Source organism: Gopherus flavomarginatus, chromosome 2 (genome assembly GCF_025201925.1).
Source record: "Gopherus flavomarginatus isolate rGopFla2 chromosome 2, rGopFla2.mat.asm, whole genome shotgun sequence".
NCBI lineage: Eukaryota > Metazoa > Chordata > Testudines > Testudinidae > Gopherus > Gopherus flavomarginatus.
This window is the reverse complement of record NC_066618.1, coordinates 47,719,567-47,737,715: the sequence shown is the minus strand read 5'-3', so window position 1 is coordinate 47,737,715 and position 18,149 is coordinate 47,719,567. Positions and strand designations below refer to the sequence as shown.

General features: G+C 45.8%; 1 protein-coding gene across 1 annotated transcript in view; it reads left to right on the top strand.

Moving 5' to 3' along the window:
* CLXN (calaxin) overlaps positions 1-18,149 on the top strand; it is a 32,090-nt gene that overhangs the window by 2,947 nt on the left and 10,994 nt on the right. Inside the window, exons 3-4 of the mRNA XM_050939684.1 lie at positions 10,942-11,046; positions 14,396-14,547. Of these exons, the coding sequence (XP_050795641.1) occupies positions 10,942-11,046; positions 14,396-14,547 (257 nt within the window). The remainder of the gene's footprint in view (positions 1-10,941; positions 11,047-14,395; positions 14,548-18,149) is intronic.

Here is an 18,149-nt window from a genome sequence, read left to right as displayed (position 1 = left end):
TGCTGCTCAGAGCAGCATGTCAGAGCTTTACCACATTGTATGTGAACCGGTTATATCGGGTCGCGTTTTATCAGGGTAGAGGTGTATAAGAACCTATACAGAATAGAATAGTTGCTGTAGTTGCCACAAGGATGTTGCACAATTGCAAGTGGGATTGTGAATGGCAGGCGAAGTGATGTGTGTGATTTGATTTGGAGGCATCCAAAAGACAATTTAGTAAAATATAATCCAAACTATGGAGGAATTTGACGTTCTTCTTCGAGTGCTTGCTCATATCCATTCCAGTTAGGTGTGTGTGAACCACGTGCACGTTCGTCGGAAGATTTTTACCCTAGCAGCACTCGGTGGGTCGGCTGGGCGCGCCCTGGAGTGGCGCCGCTATGGCGCCGGATATATACCCCTGCCGACCCAGCCACCCTTCAGTTCCTTCTTACCGCCCGTGTTGGTCATTGGAACAGTGGAGCGTGGCTTAGCTGACCTCCACTTCCCTAGCTACTCGTAGTTCTCGTTCATTATCGTGTATATAGTTATATAGTTATAATCCTTTTATACGTTTTTTCTTTACTAGCATAGTTAGTTTAGTAATAGTTAGCGGGGTTCGGGGAGTAGCCCCTTCCCCGCACCACTGCCGGAGCCCATGCCCAGCTCACCGGGTTTCAAACCGGGCTCGGCCTGCCACAAGCCGATGCCGACAGGAGATCCGTACGACTCTTGTTTGAAGCCTCGGGGAATCGCGCTTGACAGCTAAGTGCCCCATTTGCAAGGCTTTTAAGCCAAGAACAAAAAGGAGCGGGACTTGCACTTACCCCTCCGCCTTCGGCACCGAGCACTGGTCACTCGGCAGGCAGAAGCGCCTCCTCAGCACCAGACCGTGCCGGTACTGCCAAGGCCTCTCGGCACTGGCCGTCGCCGGCACCGATGTCGACTTGGCACCGCTCTCTCTCTCTGAAGTCGAGAGAGCCTAAGACTCCTCCTGCTTCCATGCCAACTGCACGTCAGCCAGAGAGCTCGTCTAAGTTGGATCGCCCGGCATCGACACCTGCGGAGGCACCGATGACATCGGCACCGTCAATTCCGGTCCCACGGGGCCGCCGAATCCAGTGCCCGACAGCTCCCCGGCACGCACCATGGTTGAGCTCCCTGCTCCTGCTGCTTCCGTGCCAACTGCACCGCAGCCAGAGAGCCTGTCTAAGTTGGATCACCCAGCACCGACACCTGCCGAGGCACCGACGACGTTGGCACCGTCGATCCCGGTCCCACAAGGGCCGTTGAATCCGGTGCCTGACAGCTCCCCAGTACGCGCTGTGGTTGAGGTTACTGTTCCCTCCACGCTAAAGACATTCCCAACGGCGAAGGATCTCATTGCCAAGCGGCACCGTTCATGATCATGGTCCCGCAGATGCTCCAGGTCTTGGCACTCTCGCTCCTGACGCCACTTGCAGTCCCGGTGCTGTTCTCCTCCTCGGTACCGGTCGCACTCGCCGCACTGGTCGGTATCCCGTTCGCCGACCCGCTACTCTCGGCACCGTTCCAGCTCCAGCCACTGCTACAGGCACCGTGACTCCGGTAGCCGCTCCCGGCCTCGAGATCTCGGTTGACCTCCTGGCACTGCTCTGGCCGCAGGTCCGGATCTCATTCCAGGTACCGGTACGCCTCCCAGTGCCGAGTTGGGCAAGGTCCGATAGAGACAGAGACTCTGCCCATGGCTTTTCAGCACCTCAATGGCCATCCAGACACGCATCAGTATCATCCCACGCAGACAGCTCTTATGCTCAGGACCGTGATTCTGATATGCCCACCAACAACCTGAGAGCCCATGAGGACGTCCTAAGGAGGGGAGCACTCAACATGGACCTCCAGGTGGAGGAGGTCCCAGAGGTGGAGAACCTGGTAGTGGACATTCTGTCGCCAGATGCCCTGCTAGAGGGGCCCTACCTGTTTATTCGGACTGTCCAGGCGAATGCCGGTACTATATGGCAGTCCCCAGCCTCTATCCCTCCTGCGGCCAGGGGAGTCAAGCGTAACTATATGGTGCCCTCTGAAGGGTACGACTACTTGTATCTCTGTCCTCCTCCCTGCTCACTAGTCGTTAAGTCCGTTAAGGAGAGAGAACGGCATGGCCAGCAGGTGCCAGCCCCAAAATCGAAGGAGGCTAGGCGAATTAACCTACTCGGCCGCAAGGTGTACTCTGCAGGGGCCTTACAGCTCTGGGTGGCAAATCAACAAGGCTTGCTTAGCTGCTATAATTATAACACCTGGGTGGCATTGGGTAAGTTTATGGAGCTTCTCCCTCAAGAATCCTGCCAAGAGTTTGCTGCCCTCTTGGAGGGTGGGAAAAAGGTGGCCAGAACTTCCCTCCAGGCCTCGTTGGATGCAGCAGACTCAGCAGCCAAGACTCTGGCCTCGGGTGTTGCCATGAGGCACATCTCATGGCTTCAGGTTTCAAACCTCCTGCTGGAGCTGCAGTATACCATTCAGGACTTACCATTTGATGGTAAAGGCCTCTTCACGGCAAAGACTGCCTCAGGCTGCAAAGCCTGAAGGACAACAGGGTCCTAATGCGCTCTCTTGGCGTGCATATGCCGGTGACCAAACGCAGGCCTTTACATCTCCAGCCACACCGCCGTACTCTGTGCCTAGCCAGAGACAGGACTTTGGCAGGCAACGCGGCCGAGGTGGTCGCAGACGACCGTCAGGACCCCAAGACAGCCGAGATCAAGGTCCCTTGCAACCACCACCGGGACCAAAGACAAACTTCCGAAGGTGAACCCGAGGGCGGCGTACCAGTTACAGGCCAGGATCCCACTCCTGCTTCCTCCTGGCGGGATCCCAGTTAACTTCAGATCGCTGGGTCCTACGCACACTGGAGTATGGGTACCACCTCCAATTTGTTCCTACTCTGTCCCTCTTCAGGGATCCCTCTCATGAGCAATTCCTCTTACAAGAAGTGCAGATGCTGATGGACCAAAGGGGCAAGGGGTTTTACTCCCGTTATTCCCTAATCCCCAAGTCGAACGGAGATCTCAGACCTATCCTAGACCTGCGAGGACCCAACCAGTTTATGATAAGGTTGAAATTCTGCATGGTATCCCTGGGAACCATTATCCCGTCCTTGGATCCTGGAGACTGGTCTGCCACCCTTGATATGAAGGACACGTACTTTCACATTGCCATCTTCCTTCCGCGCAGGAGATACCTCCGCTTTCTAGCCAACGTCAGTAGTTCCAGTTTACGGTCCTGCTGTTTGGCCTTTCTACAGCCCCACTGGTATTGACCAAGTGTATGGCCATAGTCGCCGCCTACCTCCGCCGACGTCAGATATGCATTTTTCTGTATCTGGACGATTGGCTTATCTGAGGAGACTCTGAGACACAAATCACTCAGCATGTGGGCATCGTCAAGGACCTATTCACACGTCTAGGCCTGATGATCACTATAGAAAAATCTATTCTGGTTCTCACGCAGAGGTTAGACTTCATAGGAGCTATCCTGGACTCTGATCTAGCCGGAGCCTGCTTACCACAGCCGTGGTTTCAGGTGACGGCAACAATCATCCAAGGTCTGCAGACTTTCCCAACGACCTCGGCTCGCACTTGTCTCGGTCTCCTGGGTCCCATGGCTGCCTGCAAGTTTGTAACCAAACACGCCAGGCTCCGCCTCCATCCTCTCCAAGTTTGGCTCAACTCGGTGTACCGCCCGGACAGGGACCCAATGGTCACGATAGTCACCATTCCCTCGAGCACCCTAGGCTCCCTAGAATGGTGGGTAACTCCCTCCCTGGTGTGGGCAGGGATGCCGTTCCATCTGCCCCAGCCCTCAATGTCCCTGACGACGGACGCGTCATCTCTCGGCTGGGGTGCTCACCTTGGTCACCTTCGAGTTTAAGGCCTTTGGTCTTCTCAGGAGCTGGCATTCCACATAAATGTCCAAAAATGAGAGCAGTCCGCCTGGTGTGCCAGGGGTTCCAGCAGCAGCTGTGAGGCCGTGGTGTCTCAGTGTTTACAGCCAACACAATGGCCATGTGCTACATAAACAACCAGGGAGGGACATGGTCCTCCCCCTTTTGTCAGGAGGCCATCCATCTCTGGGACTTTTGCATAGCCTACTCGATAAATCTGGTAGCGTCCTTTCTCCCAGGCGTTCGGAACACCTTGGCGCATTGACTCAGCAGGTCTTTCCTGTCTCACGAGTGGTCGATCTGCCCCGATGTAATGCATTCTGTTTTCCAGAAGTGGGGATTTTTTCCCCACATAGACCTGTTCGCTTACAGCAAGGACAGGACATGCCAGATGTTCTGCTCCTTCCAAGGTCTCTCCCTGAGATCGATCTCGGACGCTTTTCTGATGCCGTGGAAGGGCCAACACCTTTATGCCTTCCCACCGTTCCCGCTGATTCATAGGGTCCTGCTGAAACTCTGCAGGAGCAGAGAGCACGTCATTATGATCATCCAGGCAGCACTGATACACTACGTTGCTCGACCTGTTGATAGCCAACCCAATTACCCTGCCACTCCTCCCAGACCTCATAACTCAGGACCACGGCAGGCTTCGCCACCCGGACCTGCAGTCTCTTCACCTCACGGTGTGGCTGCTGCGTGGCTAAACCAGGGTAGCAGGAAGCCTTCCACCTGGTAAACGTACTTGGCCGAGTGGAAGCGTTTCTCCTACAAGTGTGAAACGCTTGATCTTTCTCCTACTGAGGTCTCCATCCCCTCTATTTTGGACTACCCCTGGCCTAAAACAGCAGGGCCTAGCAGTATCATTGCTGAGGGTACACTTGGCAGCCATCTCTACCTTCCACCCAGGCTAAGGTGGACGTTCCGTGTTCTCACACTCTATGGTTTCGAGGTTCCTCAAGGGCTTGGAGCGCTTATACCATCAAGTACGCTGCCCAGCCCCAACCTGGGACCTCAACCTGGTTTTAACCAGACTTATGTCTCCCCCGTTCGAGCTGTTAGCGACCTGCTCGCTGCTATACCTGTCTTGGAAGACAGCTTTCCTCGTAGCCATTACATTGGTCAGACGAGTCTCTGAGCTCAGGGCTCTTACGGTGGTTCTGCCGCACACTGTGTTCCACAAAGACAAGGTGCAGTTATGACCACACCCGGCTTTCCTCCCTAAGGTGGTTTCGGCCTTTCATGATAACCACACTCAATGCAATGGGGGAACAATTGCACTCCCTGGACGTCCACAGAGCGCTCGCATTTTATATTGACTGGACAAAACCATTTCGTAAAACCCCCCAACTCTCTGTTGCGGTAGCAGACCAAAGGATAGGCCTACCCGTTTCCTCTGAGGATCTCATCTTGGGTGATGGCATGCATCCGCACTTGTTATGATTTGGCTCATATTTCCCCAAGCCACATCACCATGCCTTATACCAGGGCTCAGGCTTCATCTTACGCCTTGCTGGCTCGTGTACCTACCCACGAGATCTGTTGCGCAGCTCCATGGCCCTCAGTCCATACCTTTGCTTCGCATTATGCTCTGGTTCAACAGTCAAGAGATGCTGCAGCTTCTGGCTTGGCAGTTTTTACATTCTGCCACATTTCACTCCGACCCCACCACCTACGTAAGGCTTGGGAATCACCTAACTGGAATGGATATGAGCAAGCACTCGAAGAAGAAAAGACGGTTACTCACCTTTGTAACTGTTGTTCTCTGAGATGTGTTGCTCATATCCATTCCAAACCCACCCTCCTTCCCCACTGTCGGAGTAGCCGGCAAGAAGGAACTGAAAGGTGGCTGGGTCGGCAGGGGTATATATCCGGCGCCACTCCAGAGGGCGCCCAGCCGACCTACCGAGTGTTGCTAGGGTAAAAATCTTCGACAAACGTGCACGCGGCACACACACACCTAACTGGAATTGATATGAGCAACACATCTCGAAGAACAACAGTTTCAAAGGTGAGTAACCGTCTTATTTCTTGCTTAGAGCAGAAGATAGAAGTTTCTTATGAAAAGGCCATTGATTGACACATCTGCATTGAGTATGATCTCTCACCCATGTGTGATGTTTTCTTCCAGAACCGGTTCACTGTGTTTTCCCCACCTCAGTGAGAGAGAGGTTTGCTGTTGCTTAACTTGTGTATCAGTTTTCTGACACCCACATTCAGTTAACCACCGAACAAACTCCTCAGGACTCTCCCAGTCCTTACTTTGCCTTGCCGGTTAACATTTGGTATGTGATGCTCCAAGAATAAGATATGGAGTGTACATATAAAAGGGAAAGAAAATATGGTGGCATATGCTTTGTCCAGGGTTCTGACCCATTGCATGTGGGTCACTCAATGACTAACTCTCCTGCAACTTTGTAATGGGGGAGGTGTGATCCTAAGAGCATACCAAGTCAGAGGGCAAGGGGCTATGGTATGTAGCAGTGAGTCTCAGTTGGCCTGACCAGGTCAGTGCACCCCACACATTGTAGTTATATTTATTTAAAAGGTACCTTATCATTGGACAACTATCAGCTCACTGATCATTAATATTCTTGCATAATGTATGCATGGTTGACATGCAAAGAACAATACAGACATGCTGGAAATATGTGACTAAAATGTGTTTAAAGCAGGCAAGTCAGAGAAGTTGATAAACAGGTTTTTCTTAGACAAAGATTTGTGAACTCCCCCTGTCTGTCTTGCAAGCCATGGACAACAGGGAAACATCAGCAAAGCAATAAACAAAGCAGTCAGCTCACAGGCAGAAGGGAAGACATCATTTGCATTGTAAAAATTGCAGCAGGAAACATTGCATGGGAATTCACCAGGATGGGATACATTCATCAAGATGGTGTCACCCCAACATCACACCTTCCCAGAGTAGGCAAGAGACTGAATCCCCAAGCTGATCTTCCTGGCTCTTGATACCAGGACATTGAACTTGGAGGAATATAAGAAACTGGAAAAAGACTTTGCTTTATCCTTCACCTGAGGCGGCAGAGTAAACCAGTGCTTTGGGCTCTTTGTTGGTTCTTGGCTAACATAAGCGTCAACAACGTGGGTCAACAACGCCAACGCCTATGTTAGCCAGAGCACCCACGGAAAAAAATTAGGAGGTGCTTAGCACGCACCAGCAGCCAGCTTCCTCTTTCTCCCCAGCGCCTCCCCCCACCGCAGATCAGCTGTTCCATGCTGTGCAGGAGGGGCTGGGAGGGGGAGGGAGAAGAGGGGATGGGGCATGCTCCAGGGATGGGGTGTAAAGAGGTGGGGTGGGTGTGGCCTTCGGGGAAAGGGTGAAGTCAGGGCAAGGCCAGGGGCAGAGCAAGGGCAGGAAGGAGTGGGGCTTGGGGGAGAAGGGGTGGAGTGCGGGCAGAGTCTGCGGGGGGAGCACCCCCAGGTAGAGAGGAAGTTGGTGCCTATGCTGCCTTGCTGGAAGAATGACTGTGGTAAGACTCTAGTTTGTTAAATTAGATTATAGTCTTAGAAGTGTATTTTTACTTTTGTTTGTGTCCATTTCTCTCCCTACTCCTTCTACTTGATGTCACTTACATCTAGCTTCTATTAGTAGTAAACTTGTTTTACTTTTACAAAAGCATTTCAGTGCTGAATATTAAACCGAAAGGTAAAATCCACAGCTAATCTAGCAGGCTGGTGTGTATTCTGTCTCTGTGAAGGCAACATATTTAGTAACCTCTGTGCGGACCCAGTGAGAGGGACTGGATACCACTGGGGAGATGGTTCTGGGGAGACTCAGGACTGGAAGGTCTGTTGGTGTCACCCTGCAAGGAGTAACCAGTCTGGTGGCAGCCATGGTGAGGCCATAGTGCTGTGAACATGTTGCTGGTGTCAGGGCTCTGAACCAAAGCTGCACAGCACAGAAGCACCCAGGACTGCAGGGCAGGCGGTGACACAACCCCTTACTGGTCTGAGCAAACCCCCAAAGTGTTACAACCAGCCTTCTCGCTAGAGTGACCAGATGTCCTGATTTTATAGGGACAGTCCCGATTTTTCGGTCTTTTTCTCTTATAGGATCCTATTACCCCCCACCCCCATCCCGATTTTTCACATTTGCTATCTGGTCACCCTACTCCTCACACTCAGAAGCATTTCCCTGCAGTCTTCAGCCCCCGTGACTGGACACACGCAATAATTACCAGATTTGCTACTCCTGAGGGACTAGTATACACCGACCAGCTTGTTTGATTCAACTCTGTGTTAGCTCCAATATAACACAGCACTGTAATCTATAGTGAAAACAAGTATAAGTTTATTAACAAAGGCTAAGATTTTAAGAGGGTGAGCAAGGGTAATAAGAATAACAAGTTACAAGTAAAACAAAAGTGTAATGCTTCTACTAGACTAAAACTTAACTCTAACAAGCTAAGCTTGTCCAAAGCAATTTTGCAACTCTGTCCTTTCATGCAGTATTTCAGCTGAGGTGGTATGAGAAAGACTGTGCACTAGTATGCTAGTTGTAGTGAGTTTGTCAGGCCTGACAGAAGTTGCTGTTACAGAACACCGAACCCTTGCCAGATGGTATTGAGGGCTTCTTAGGGTCACACCATGCCACAGTGCTGAAAGGAAGGGTCATGTGCTGGTACTCCTGCACAGAGAATATCTTCTTTGTTTTTGATGAAGAAAGGGTAATGAGTAAGCACTGCTGTGCTGAGGACAACTCCCTCCACTGTTGTGTGTGGGAGGTTTCTGAACAGGGGTGTTATGCAGCCACATGGTTGGCTTCCTCACAGCTGCTGAAAGTACGATGCTAAAAGAGGGCATTATGGTATCATAGCTACCTTCCTTCTCTGTAGTGAGCCACTATAGGGAGGGCAATAGGCAGTCATTACTGCCTATAGACCACTCTTTTCCTGTAATATGAGGTACCAGTGGGGAAAATACTAGGGAATACTGTGTCAGAGTGGATACCCTCCTGAGTAGGGGCACTGAGAGCAGATTGACATGGAGGTGTTGCTGAGCCAACATAGATTTCTTTCCTTCACTGACAGGAATGATGTGGAAGTATTAGTGCACAAAAATGTGCTTCCTTCCCTAACCCATGGGGTGGAAAGGGGGTGGTTTGGGGCTCTACTGTGCTGGCATGAATTCCCTCTGGCATGTAGGTGCCTAGAGGAGCGTACTGAGGAGACATTACTGAGGAAATGCTGCAAAGCTGAGTCTGACTAACTCACACACACAGAGATGCTGAGGGGAAGTATCTGAGGTGTTCCGTCACTGGGTCTGATTCCCCCATGCAAGGAATATGGAAACGTCATCCTATGGACTGAATGAGATATCGGTCCAGTGGAAAAAATAGTATTTGGACATGTAATTAAAGAGTGTATCATAATGCATATACAAAAGGAGTGGAGGGGCTGAATTAAGGTTGAACAGACAACCTTCATTCTGGCATTTCCTAATTTTACATTGCTGTGCTCTACCTATGTAATTTTCTTTTCACATAATTTTCATGTGTGTAATATTTCAGTTCACTGCAATGGTACAGAAGTATTGCTGTTGCTGTAACTAAGCTGCTTAAATACCATTGAAAATCTGGGCCTAACTCCCATTGATTTCAATTGAAGTTAGAAGCATAAATACCACTGAGAATCTGGGCCTAACTTACTAATTGTTCTAAAAGAAATTTTAAGATGCAAAGCATAATACTAAGTATTTACAGGCACCACTGATAGCAGAGTTACGTGCAGTAGCTTTGTTTCTTATCATAGGGAAGGGTGAAGAAATAAATATGCATATTGGTTTGTGCAAGATGGCAGAAAGTTGTTGATGTTGTGTACAAAAAAGAACGTGTGTTGGATTTTCTGGATGACTTCCTCCACGGCTGCCTATTATTGCTAAAGTCCTTCTATCTGCAAATATGTTTTTAATGGTGGATCTCCTTTAGGCTTTTCTGGGATTTGTGCTGCTTACTGGGGTGCATAAACCCACAAAGCAACAGGTCAGCTAGCAGAACAAGGTGGCTGTTCCACCTGTGATAGCCTAGATCCCCCAATAGGAGTTTGGAGCCGAAGACTGTCAGACCTCGATGCAAGATTCTTATAGTAATGGATGTTAAGGCTCATATGGTTTTCAACAGAATAGTTGAGGAAGGGAATTTTTGCGAAAGTGAAGCAAATCAAAACACACAAACATCTTCAGCCAAAAAAATTTCATATTTACACTAAATGAAAGAAACTGTTGCCTTGTGTCATAGACTCATAGAAATGGAGGACTGGAAGGAACCAGAGTAGGTCATCTAGTCCAGTCCTCTGCACTGGGGGAGAACTAACTGTTGTTTAGACCATTACCTACAGATGTTTGTCACTGGATGTTTTTAAGAACACGTTAGACAGAGATTCCACAACCTCCCTATGTAATTTGTTCCACTGCTTAACTACCCTGGCAGTTAGGACGTTTTTCCTAATGTCTAACTAACTCTCTCTTGCTGCAATTTAAGCCCAATACTTCTTTTCCTGTTTTCAAGGGGTAAGGAAGACAAGTTATCACCCTCCGCTTTATAACAACCTTTTAAGTACTTGAAGATTATTCTTATTTCCCCCCACACACACACTTTGCCCACATCTGCCCCAAAGTATTGTGCCCAGAACTGGACACAGTACTCCAGTTGAGGCCTTATCAGTGCTGAGTAGAGTGGAAGAATTATTTCTCATGTGTTCTTACAACACTCCTGCTAATACATCCCAGAATGTTTGCTTTTTTTGGCAACAGTATTACTTTGTTGATTCTTGATAGTTTGTGATCCATTATAACCTTCAGATCCTTTTCTGCCATACTTTTTCCTAGGCAGTCATTTCCCATTTTATATTTGTGCAATTGATTATTCCTTCCTAATTGTAGTACTTTGCATTTGTCCTTATTGATTTTCATGATATTTATTCCAGACCATTTCTTCAGTTTGTCAAAATCATTTTGAATTGTTTGGCTTTGCGTTGTCCCTCTGTAAGTTTTATATTTTGCAATACATCTAGCCTTTCTTCTCTTTTCAGTGTTCCGTGCTTTTGACACAGACAATGACAGCTGTGTCAGTGTAACGGAATGGGTAGAAGGTTTATCAATATTTCTTCGAGGGACATTAGAAGAAAAGATGAAATGTAAGGTTTATGTGTAATGTCAATTTTTAGTAATAATTAAATTTATGACTATTTAAATCTTTTTAAATGTAACTAATACTAATCATCTGCTGTTATAAAACTGAGGATAATTGGAGAGTTTTCCTTTGAACAATTTCATACTACTGGGTTGAGTTCTTCAAAGCTTGCTACCATTGGAATTTTGTGTTTTCCATTTCTGTGCTTGCATTAGAACTCACAGACATGAAAAAGTCTTTATCAAGATATTAAGACCAATAATTAAAGACATTTAAAGGCCCAAACTGGGCCATGTGAAATGCTGTTCATGGGGAGCCTCTCGGGGATTAAGCCAGTGCAGAGAAGTCCAGAAGCCACTCCGTCCTAGACACTGGAGTAAAAGCCTAAAATGGTGAAATTGTTATTTTGAAGCATAGCCTTGAACCTAATCTTAAAATCTCTTTTAAGATCTTTTTAAAGAACTATTTTTTAAATTTCTGCATTCATTTTAAGCAAAAGCGTTGTCTACAAGAGGTGGAAACAATGCCACTGGGTTGAGTCTTCCTAAGCTTGTTACTGTTGGACTTCTGTTTTTTCCATCCAAATCGGGCAGAGCTGGGAGTTGAACGTGAGCCTCCCACATCACAGGCCAGTGCCCTAGCCCGTGGGCTACAGAGTCACACTAACTTCCCCACCTCAAACCCTCCAAGAATCAAACCTGGACCTGAGAAACCTTCCTGCCAAATCTGTCATTGAAACAGATATGTTTCCAAGAAACATTTGTCTTTCAGTAGAACAGCACTTTCTGACAGAAAAATGTTTCACTGAAAATATTTTGACCAGCTCAAGTATTGACAAATACAAGTAGACTAAACCAGTTTGGAATAGTATTTACAAATAGGAGGGTTGGGTGGGTATTTTACTGACTGAAAGCTTTTTCTTGATAGTGTAATTGGCAAAGGAAAGGTCCAGAAGGTTTTAGCAGAAGTCAGGATTGGTTTAGAGTCATTTGTTCTTTGGGGCTGGGCTTGACATGGTTTGAAAGCCAAGATAAACTTGGAGACACTTGACAATTAAGGAGAGATTTGCAGCTAGAAGGGGAAGTGTGTGTGTGTGTGTGTGTGTGCTGTCAGTCTTCTCCATATCCATCTCTATCACAGGCTTTTCAACCTGCAACTTTCATACAAGTTAGCTACCGCTGTTTAAAAATATACCTTCCATCTTAGTCTAAATAAGACTTTGACCTGCAGCATATCCTTCCATGCCTTCACAGATGAATCTGGGGCTCCGTTGCATTTGTGCTGGGTTTGTCCTTTAAACTGGTTCGTGCTCTGCTCTGCAGTGATGTCAGGGGCTCCACAGATTAATTTCCCTCTCATAATTCTAGAGACAGAGCCATACTGAAGCCCAACACTAGATGCAACTGGGTCTCAACATAATCACAGTGCTGGAGGTACAGACTCCCATTATACTGAAACAATACAAATTTTTGTATCATCATCCAGAACACCCATAAAACTGCAATACCTGGTCACCTTACTCCAGGGATCAGCAACCTGTGGTACGCAGCCCGCCAGGTAAGCACACTGGTGAGCTGGGCCGGTTTGTTTACCTGCTGCGTCCACAGGTTCAGCCAATCAGGGCTCCCACTGGCTGGCAGTTCGCCATTCCAGGCCAATGGGGGCGGCGGGAAATGGCGGCCAGCACATCCCTCGGCCCGCGCCGCTTCCCACAGCCCCCATTGGCCTGGAGTGGCAAACCACAGCCAGTGGGAGCTGCAATCAGCCGAACCTGTGGATGCAACAGGTAAACAAATTGGCCCTGCTCACCTGGGTGCTTATCCTAGCGGGCCGCATGCCAAAGGTTGCTGATCCCTGCCTTACCCAAATGACTACTTTGAAATTAGATTAATCTGAGTAACGCCACTCAGAAAGGAGAAGGAAAGGAAAGAAAATTGAAAAATACTCAACATAAAATAGCTGTTTTTGGCTTGTTTGGAGCTTTTTCGTCTTAACCTTGGTTAGCTTTGTGGAATTTTGACTGTTTAAGCACTGTGAATATAATATGCAGTCTATATTTTCATTGTGCATTGAGAAGGAATTGTCAATTACTGACAGCTGTCTGACTCCACAGTTGGGGCACATCCTTAAGACAAAGGATGAAATCCTGGTTCTACTGAAGTCAGTAGCAAAATGCCTATTGACTTCAGTGGGGGCAGGATTTTATCCAAAGGCAGAAACATATTTTTGCTGTTGTGAAAGTTAGGTATATCACTTGTATCTTGTACTGCAGTATCACAAGACTCATTGAGAGCAGTCACATATTAGCAAAGAGGAAGCAATGACAGGTATTTTTGTTGAATGATTAATATATATATATATGTTTATAATAGTAAAAAGAAACTATTCTTTTATATTATTTTGAAATTCTCTCTCTGCACTAAAGGATGCCTGATTTGCTGTTTTTGAACTGATACAGCTCATGCTAACATTTTGTAGCCCAGCTTCTGAACTGGTTAGGGTTCATCCTCTAATTGTAATGCAAAGGTAACAATACCTCAGGAGTATGAGTAATTGAGTCCATTCTCTCCTATCTGCCTCTCACTCAGCATCAATTTACAAATTGTATGGAAACAGACTTTCACCAGATATTAAACATGTTTAGGCAATAGCAAGAGAGAGAGTATGAGTAGCAGTCTTTCCCCCCCTCCCCTCCTCTTTGGTGAGTGGGACCAGGCAGGGGCTGGGGCTTGTTTCTCCCACAGGGTGCAGGACTGGGATGGAGCAGCCTTGGTGGTGCCAGCCTCGCACAGGACCTCCAGGGATCTCTGAAATGCAATCAGCTGTAGGGTGCCAGGGCTCAGGCCTCTGCCCTGTGGATTGGTGGAATGGGGGTATCTAGCCCCTGTTGAAGGGTAAAGGACTCCACAGCCAACTTAACATTTAGTCATTTACAAAATAAGTTTAGATTCTGCACCCTGCCCCCAACCACTCATGCACACTTGCACCCCAAGCTGCAACTTTAACAAACTGTGTCCTCAACTTTAGGACCAAAAACTCAACTTTCTTACAGCCTTCCTTATATCCAAATAACCACTCACTTTTGTAACTGTTATTTAAAATCTGTCATTTACTATGCATTGCATATTTTTGTTCAATCTCTATTATACATTTAGCTGAAATGAACACTAGTTTTGAATGATCAGTAGATTATAATAATCAGTATAAAACATTTGTACATGGCAAATACGTCTCTGTACCTGAGCTACTCAGTATAAAATTGTCTTTACCTGTTCTAACACATAACTAACAAGCAACTGTAATGATCTGGGAAATGTTTGTATGAAATTAAATTAGATTTACCTTTTGAAAAGATTGTTTTGAGGTCTATGATCTGAATGGTGATGGATACATTTCAAGAGAGGAAATGTTTCATATGCTGAAGAATAGCCTGCTAAAACAACCATCAGAAGAAGATCCTGATGAGGGAATTAAGGACTTGGTAGAAATAACACTGAAGAAAATGGCAAGTACCAAACCTAATGGCAGTTTATTTTAGGTAAGGTGCACCTCTCTAATATCAATGAATTGATCTTCACAACAACTCCAGGAGGTAGGAAAATATTATCTCTACTTTGCAAATGGAAACTGAGGCACAAAGATATTAAGTGACTTGCCCAGGTCATACAGGAGGTCTAAGAAAAAGCCAAACATGTAACCCAGATCTCATGAATCCCAGTCCAGTGTCTTAATAAAACTGTCCTTCCTTGCTCAGTTCACCACACTAGTATATTTTCTCCTGATCAACTAAAAATACTTTTTTTTTAGACTTAGGAATATTTTTTTAAAAGTCCAGTAGACAAAACTCCAAGGTGTAGCTGATCCCTTCTATGAGAACATATAATTCTCAAACTTGCTTTGTATTTATTTCAATAAAAGGTGTCACCTACAATTTTATTCTTTACTAAAATTGTATGTACTTGTGCAAGTTTCTTCATGAGGTTGATGGATTTCCATTCCATTCAGCTAAATGCAGTGCCTTGCATGGTGTCAAATATCAGAGGGGTAGCCATGTTAGTCTGGATCTGTGATGCATCCAATGAAGTGCTCCAATACATCTGTTAGTCTATAAGGTGCCACAGGACTCTTTGCTGCTTTTACAGATCCAGACTAACACGGCTACCCCTCTGATATAAAATTGTATGTTACCACTTGATTTTATTAAGTAAATCTTACTTCTCCAGTTTACTAATTCTGTTAGAGTACAACCCCAAGACTGTTCATGTAAACTAAGGGCCTTATCAATGGGACTATTCTTGTGAGTAATGAAAGTAGAATTGGATGCTAAAGTCGTAGCAACATTTCCAGTAACGTAGGCATACGAGAAGTATAAATTGTTTAATAATCAGGTAATGTTATGTGTGAGAGAACAATAGAATTTCCAACCTCAAACATTCAAGAATCAGGTCAGGCTCACAGAAATATGAAATTGGCTTAAAAATGAGATTTTAAAACGTAATTGTAGGGTTCTTATTTGCTTTCTGTGTTTTAAAACTTTAGGGTTAATTTTTTCAAGCTTTTCTCCATAATCATGAGGACTAGAAACTTACTTTTTAAAAAAGTATAAAAGCTGAGATTCTCACATAGTAAGATGAGTTGAGGCTTTAAGAAAGACACCAAATATCATAAGACTCGTGATAAAATCACAAGAGTTGACAACAATGGAGCAGTATTAAGAATGTCAGTCAAGAACAATAAAGTTAAAAATTTCGTTGATATATTCTTCAAACTCCATCTGATTTAACTGAGCCATAAACAAGCACTGCATGACTGCAACAGCATTTTTAAAAAACTTGTTTATTCCAGTTTATTGTAATGAGCTACTGAGTCAGACTATAAGATTCAGTCATTCACAAGAGTTACCCGGGTCTTATGTGAGTTCTGTTAATAATGAACCATTAAGAGTAGCCTGTCAGCACCAAGGAAAGAGCAATATCAGACACACAGAGGGTGCTCTGAATCTCTCCCTAGTGACACATCCAGCCAGTATCAGATTGGCATTGACAGCTTCTGTTTCTCTTTAGGTGGAAGAAGACTAGGCTGACACAGCACCAGACAGAGATGTAAAGGAGAACAGGGGGAAAAATATGAGGGTATTTGTGGCTTAAACTCACTCCTACCATACATGAAAAAAGTAATGGAAGATCATTTTTAGTTCGCAATTTAATCATTCTGCTCTTCAAATGTTAGAAATTTCATAGGTTTAGGGTGACTTTAAATACAACAGTAAAATAATTTCTTCTTTGAATAATTAGTGATATGATATTAATCAATATGAACTCCACTCTTGGTGCTCATGAATCCCATGCATGTGAAATCAGATCTTGGCCAGCCGTGTCAGTTGGTTTCATGTCTGCACTCGAGATACCTGTGGCCCCTCCTCCCGAGGATATAAAGGGTAGAGTGACCCCAGTCATCCCTCAGTTCCTAATTAGTGCCTGTGGCAGTGAGAGAGAACCTCTTAACCTACAGCTCTCTGCACTGGGCTAGTTAGTAGTAGTCTTGATAATTAGTTATTTGGTTAGAAGTGTTAGTCTTTTGCCTGGTGGCAACAAAAAAAATAGTTTGTCAGATATTTAGTATTGGACTACATTCCTTCTACCTCACCCTCTCCTTTGTACAGGGGCTTGAGAAGCATGGCAGAAGCAAAATCCCTGGGGCTTAAAACCTGGCCCAAGTGTGACGCTTCAATGTTGCTTAACAGAAAGTATACCAGGTGCCTTTTTTGCCTAAAGAAAAGACATATTCTTGAGTAATGTCCATATATCACTCCTCTAAAGTTCTAAATGGACTCCAAAAGCTAGAGTGAAACCTGCATAAATTGTTCCTCATAAAGTACTCTATATGAGCCTCTATGGATGCCAAAAGAAAGGATGTAGCAAGATGTCAGTCCTCCGATCAGTCCCTCTCCATGAGCACCCTGGTGAGTCAAAATTCAACCCCAAGATTCTGTGCTACATTGACCAATAGGTCCCAGTTGTCTGCTTCCATTCCACCTTTGACTACATCTGACAAGTGGGAAGGAGCACCCACTACAGAGGTAAGATGAGATGTAGATCAGCCTACCTGATGCCTACCAAGTTGAGATACAAGAGTCAGAAAATATCTGATTAATCTCAGGCTAAACAACTGAAGGTTAGTCAATAGCCTAACATAGATCTCTCTGGTGCCTCAGTACTGACTGTTAAATATGTGCCTGGGGTTCCAGCTATATTTGTGGACTGCCCTTCCTCTGGCACCAATCTGTCGGAACTCGGTGCCTTGGTATCTATTGCATCTATCCTGTCTCTGTTGCCATCTAAAGCATATAAGGCACCAAATGATCTAACTGTAGGACTGGTATCAGAGTCACTTTTCTTTGAGAGGTTGATGTTGGTGATAGGTAAGCCACCAGTTACCAGGTCATCAGAATGACAGATGAAGGAGATCTCTCTGGTATTGACTTAATTCCCTGCCCAAATAAGGAAAATACAGCAGAGCCATGACACTCTTGACAGAATGGCTTCATCTTCAGAGGTCTCTTCCTTTTTTTCATCACCATTGATACACAGTATGGAGTCATCTACTACATATTCACACAAATACCCCCTGCTCACCTCCACCAGGTTGCACAAGAGGAGTCACTCATGTTACTTATCACCTTACTGTCTTCTAGGTATTTGCAAACTGACTGGTTAATTATTTGGTCCGTTATCTTTTCAGGTACTGAAATTAAACTGACTGGTCTGTAATTCCCCAGGTTGCCCTTATTATCCCTTTTTATAGATGGGCACTATATTTGCCCTTTTCCAGTCCTCTGGGATCTCTCCTGTCTTCCATGACTTTTCAAAGATAATCACTAATGACTCAGATATTTCCTCAGTCAGCTCCTTGAGTATTCTAGGATGCATTTCATCAGGCCCTGGTGACTTGAAAACATGTAATTTGTATAATTTTTAACTTTCCCCCTATTTTAGCCTCTGTTCCTTCCTCATTTTCATTGGCATTCATTGTTAGATGTCCAATTGCTACTAAACTTTTTGTTGAAAACTGAAACAACAAAATAATTTAGCACTTCTGCCAGTTCCA